This window comes from Lethenteron reissneri, chromosome 44 (genome assembly GCF_015708825.2).
Source record: "Lethenteron reissneri isolate LAM-NWPU_2019-01 chromosome 44, ASM1570882v1, whole genome shotgun sequence".
NCBI classification, from domain to species: Eukaryota; Metazoa; Chordata; class Hyperoartia; order Petromyzontiformes; family Petromyzontidae; genus Lethenteron; species Lethenteron reissneri.
This window is the reverse complement of record NC_083822.1, coordinates 2,337,124-2,342,686: the sequence shown is the minus strand read 5'-3', so window position 1 is coordinate 2,342,686 and position 5,563 is coordinate 2,337,124. Positions and strand designations below refer to the sequence as shown.

The 5,563-nt window shown below is 46.1% G+C and overlaps 1 protein-coding gene across 1 annotated transcript; it reads right to left on the bottom strand.

Annotated features, from left to right (window-relative positions):
* Positions 1 to 273: 273 nt before the first annotated feature.
* Positions 274 to 5,029, bottom strand: LOC133353441 (glutamate receptor ionotropic, NMDA 2A-like). Its single transcript, XM_061569704.1, has 2 exons — positions 4,796 to 5,029; positions 274 to 381 (listed from the first exon to the last, which is right to left on the bottom strand). The coding sequence occupies exons 1-2, from the start codon at positions 5,027 to 5,029 to the stop codon at positions 274 to 276; spliced, it is 342 nt and encodes a 113-aa protein (XP_061425688.1).
* Between the last annotated feature and the right edge of the window lie 534 nt (positions 5,030 to 5,563).

Genomic DNA, 5,563 nt, shown 5'->3' with positions numbered 1-5,563 from the left:
GCTGGTTGTTTTGAGGTACGGGGTACGACATCTCGGCCTCGCTCACGTAGTCCTCCTGGTAGGCCGGGTCGCGCGCGAGCTGCACTTCTGCAGCGGCCGCGGCGCAGCGGTTCCACTGGTCGCTGTTGTTGAGTGCGGCTCGCCCTGTCAGGTGCTCTGTGGCCGATTTGTCGGCGGCCACCGAGCAGGCCGGCTGGCCCGCCCTGTTGACACGAGTGGTGGCTGCGTCGGGCCCATTCACCTGCGTGAGGCTTGCCATGTTCCTGGCCACCGTCAGGAGGCCCATGATGCTTGAGTTCTTCTGTAGGCATTTTTGGCCATCCTGTGGAAGTCGTCCTTGTCCTTGGTAATCTTGATTCCATGTACGCAGCTGTAAATGGCCTAAAAACGAACCAGATTTGTTTTATTGTTAAAGGATATATTTCTACAAAGCATTGGTGAAACATTCTACCTGTGGAAGGTATACATTTTTTACCTTAAAAAAATATAACTAAAAAAGCTAGCAGCCAAGATGTAAATCTAGCTGTAAACAGTCACTAGAATTATGATAACACTCCTGCTTTCTTAGTGATGTGAAATAAATGTCATGACCCGTGTAATGTGTGTAAAGAATGTTAAGGAAAGAAATGTGTGAAAATGTTTGAAATGGCCTTTTTTAAACTTTGATTGAGAAAATAAATCGTTGGCTGTCTCCAGTTTGAAAATCACTTTTGAATACTGTGGTGACACATGGGTGTTTCTCAAAATAGCGAAATAGAAACTAAATAAATGTATGAACGTCCAATTAAATACTCAATTTATATTTCGTGAGACATGGAGTAAATACAATACTGCAATCTTCATGACAAATATTAAAGACTGTTTTACTGCATGCCTCTCATCACTTGCATATAAATGGTTCACGAATTAAGATCACTGGGAACAGAATGAGGCCAAAGAGAGTCATGTGGGTAGGTGGGCGGGCGGGTGGGCGAGAGGGAGGGATATTAAACTTTAAAAAGGTGAATGTAAACCCCAAGTAATTTAAATAATTAATGTTTAAAACCAGACACTGAAACAGGTTTCAACGAATTTCCCAGCGTCGGTCACCGCCGCTGCCATGGCCCCTCTGAGTGTATCTGCTTAGGGACCTGGCAGCAGCGCTGATTGGCTGCCATGGGGTCATGCAGGTGCGTTCCAGCCGTTCGCACAGAGCGCGACTGCAAGCTGGCCCCAACCCTTCCGCTCGCCTCTGTGGATCCCAGCTTGTAGTGGCATTTAGGTTATTTTAAAATCACGGTAATTAACAATTAAAATGAAACTTATCGTATCGGTCAGCACCTTATCTCTATATATTATTCTATACGAGCTCCAGGGGACTGAACTGTCATAGCTGCATTTTGCCCCACCTATTGATGAATTACATTACAGAGACATGCAAAGTGCACTTGGCAAAAAAATACAAGGCTGTATTACAATTCGAAAAGAATATTGCGCAAGAGCTTCTTTCATATGGCTGATGTAGATGCAGAGCAACGACTACAATTTCACATTCAGGTGGTCAAGCCAGACAACCGCGTCAGGAGCAGCGGAGTGTATTGCTGCAATGTCTGCTTCATATTTGTGGATTGGGTATTGCATTGTTATATGGTGCACGGTCTGTTCTGGATGACCACAGTCGCACACTGTAGAGTTTAAAATTTCAATTTGTGCCATAGTTTGTGCGGATGAGCTGTACAAGACCTCAATGGGCGCAATGGTGGAGCACTGTGGGTAATACAACGAATGCGTTGTTTTGTACACTACATTTTGTGCTGATAGCCCATACTGTTCAGAATCTTGTAATAATCTTAATATTTTCTTTTATATGGCATCGCCCAAAGGCCTCAGCAACTCAAAAAAGGGCCTCGCATTGCATCTCATTAGAAGCTGACTCCTCAGTGGCAGCTGTCCCTGTTCGGCACAAAGTCTGCCAGAAGGGAGCGATGATCGCTATGTGTAACCCTGATCGAGCACTAAAGCGACGGTATTCATCTTGCATGCCTGACTCTGCCAATTAGGCCCAAACTGATTAGTCTGTGTAAGCAAATGCTGCCGGTTGATATAATTTGGAAGGCAGGCGACTGCAATATATCATTGGGTTGCCACCCTTCCGGGGTTTGACCTGGACAGTCCAGGGAGAATTGGCCTCTGTGTTTGGGCGGCGAGAGTTGATTTGGAAAAACATCTGGTACCGGTCTTGCTCCATTGAACCTTAGTGCAGTTCACTGCACGGTTTTGAAGATAAAACTACACAGTGAAATATGTCTGGGTTTGGTCGACACTGGAAAACGTAGCAACATCCCTAGTTTATGTGCAGATACAGAGCAACAGTTTATTTCGTATCTCATTGGCACGATTCCTATCCACCTTCAGTAAATCTCTGAGCTACATTCTCTGCAGTTTAATTTGTGTCCTTCAAACAATCGTGTCCCCCCCCACCCAACTTACTATTTGTGACTTTTGAAAAGACGACCTTGGTTAATGAAGGCAGTGCACTGGTGGGCCTGAATTGTAATTTTTAAATCCTTACATAATGCCAACTAATATGCAAAAGATCAGAAACATGGACATTGACAAGGAAAATGGAACAAAAGCTGAAACGTTAATGAAGCGTGGATAGAAGCAAGCTTGGAATGACACGGAAAGCCAAAAAGGGACCACAAAGATCAAAGAACGAATGCAAATCAGAGACATCTGATTGACTAATGAGGAAAGTAAGTGGGTATTGGGCAGGGCAAACCACTGGAAAGGAGAAAAGCCAATGACTCTGTATGGTGATTACTGTGAGATGGATTCAGGAATCACAGACCATGGGGGGACAGCAACAGGTTGGGGGGGGAGCGTTTCATCCAGCAGTGGCTAGATCATGGCTGGTGACGATTTAGCGTGTGATCGATAAAGATGTTCTTTGGGTCTTTCGGTAAAGCCGCATAGATAAGTTCAAAGAAAATAACAAAAAACTACGACCGTTTCGATCGCAAAACAAGCGTTCGAAACGTCGTATTTTGTCGTTATTTTTGTTATTTCATTGAACCTATCTACGTGCCTTACCGAAAGACCCAAAGAATATGAACTCCTGCAGTCAGAAAAGATTTAAGTCAAGATCTAATGATACAGATGCTTACCGTGATAATTACGATGATGACAATTACAATACAGACGGTGATGTTAGGGGATACTTATTCCAGGTCCCTTAAATATTTAGTCAGAGTGCATTACCCAGCAGCAGACACCACATTAGAGAGTACTCACCGATGTGAGTGCTGTATAGTCAGAGTGCACTACCCAGCAACAGACACGACACTACAGAGTGCCACCGATGTGAGTGCTGTATAGTCAGTGTGCGCTACCCATCAGCAGACACTTATGGTGCATGCTGATGGTCGTTTGCCTGCCGTACAAGTACAAAGGGCCCCTATGCACACAGCAGTCAATATTTGAAAACCTCTCGTCGGCATCAGAGCGATTCATTCATTAATCGATTACCACTGATTCTTCCACTCACAACATAGGCATAAAATTGCGCGCGCATAGCATTCGATTACGATTCATAAAATGTGAACGTAAATGTAACGTGGGGGGTAATTAGACAAATATGACCGTGCGAATGAGATGAGACCAACGAGACCGAAATGAAATCGTGATCATCCCCTCACCAAAATCATAACAATAATTGTAATCGTCATAATAAGGGAATACGTGCGAGAGCAAGGTGCGTAAGGGCCACCACCTGTGTGGGTAGAGCCTGGGCAAGTGGCAATGCACGTGAACACAGAGTACCGGCGATCGCTTGGCGGCGGCGGCGTGGTTTTGAGAGGTAAATCACCCTCACAAAAGGTGCGTCGTTTTCAATTTCAGATAAGGGCGGTTTAAAGACCACACGACGGAGATTATCCAGGTGTTTTTATTAAAGAGATAAGAGGAGCCACTCGATACATTAATTCTGATATCAGGTGATATCCCGTGGCGAACTGCGATTAAAGTCGAATTATAATTTGCGATGCCCGAAAAGTTTTTCAATCGCGCCGCGGTTTCACCGTGCATGCTGCAAGTCGACGTGCGTCACAGACCGATGCGGTTTCGGAGTCGACAAAGCAATCACCGGAATGCTGCAGCAGTGCAGGATTGTGAGCAGATATGACAGAACTGATCAAATGTGTGGCGTGTCCTCATTCCTTGCTGTTAACAGGGGGTCAGCGTTTGTCTTACATTTTGTCAATTTAAAGTGGGATCATGTATGTGTGAATACTGCATATACCGTACCTCTATATATGTATATGTTCACATATGTATATTTTATAGTGTATATGTACACATGCATACACCTATATATGGGTTGGAACGATTTCACCCCCACAACCCATTCTCTCCTCAACCACCTCTCTGCTTAACTATTACAACCTCCCGCCATCACCCCGCCTTCCTTACCACCCCTTACAACGTTACCCCTCACCCTTGTGCGCCTAATCCCCTCCTAATCACCCCCTAACCACCCCCCCCCCCCACCTTCTTGTGGTTGCACGGGTCAGGTAAACCCTACAATACATAAATCAAAGGACATCGACTTGTTCACCCGCAATGCGACACGTGTTTCTGCAAGCTTATCAGCCGACAACAGTCGATGGCTCGATGTGTTATTGCCACCCCAAGAGTACGTTACTTTCACAAGTGCTCGTGGCTGCATTTAAACAACGCGGCAGTGTTCGTATTTATTGGAAACACTTTTACTACGGCAGAATAAATGTGGAGTGGTGGGGGGGGTAGCACGACTCACCCTGCTGACGATGAACAGCAGGCCGGGCTTCTTGGCTGGCTCGGGCTTGGTCCAGTGGCGCCCAAAGCGGTAAAAGAAGTTCTCGCTCAGGAAGACGAGGAAGCTGAGGCACATCGCCACCAGCAGCATGAAGAATACACCGGCCATATTGTCGATGTCCAGCTTGCTGCTCATCACCTCGTTCTTGTCGTAGAGACAAACCCCGGAGAGCCAGTTCTTACCCAGTTCGTCCATCTCCCCTGCATACTCGCACGCAATGCACAGGCTTAAAGAGAGAAGACTCAACTCCATCCATCAACAACAACTGATATTTACCACGAAGTGACAGTGACGTCACCATGGCGCTTGTGCCAGGCTATGTGCATGTTAAGGCCACGTGAAGTGTCGAACGCCCGCTGGCTCGTTTGGAGCGTCGCTCCTCTGCCCTCCGTTGTTCCAGAAGGACGACTGCCTCCTACTGCCCAGCAGCGTCCTTCACGAGCCTCCTCCACAGAGGCCAATCTTAACACCGCTGGTGTTATACTCATTGATTATTTCGGTAAAGTCACGTATGTAGAAATAAAATAAAACATAAAATAGATCACGACGTTTCGAACGCAACACAAGCGTTCGTCCTCAGGTGAAAATGGCATAAACCACACAGCGAGGGAACACACAGAGGGACATCACACACAGAGCACACCGAGAACGGCAAACTGCACGGAGGCAAATACAGCTGGTATTAATCATCGACAAGTCCACACAGCTCCACATTCTCCTGTACAACTC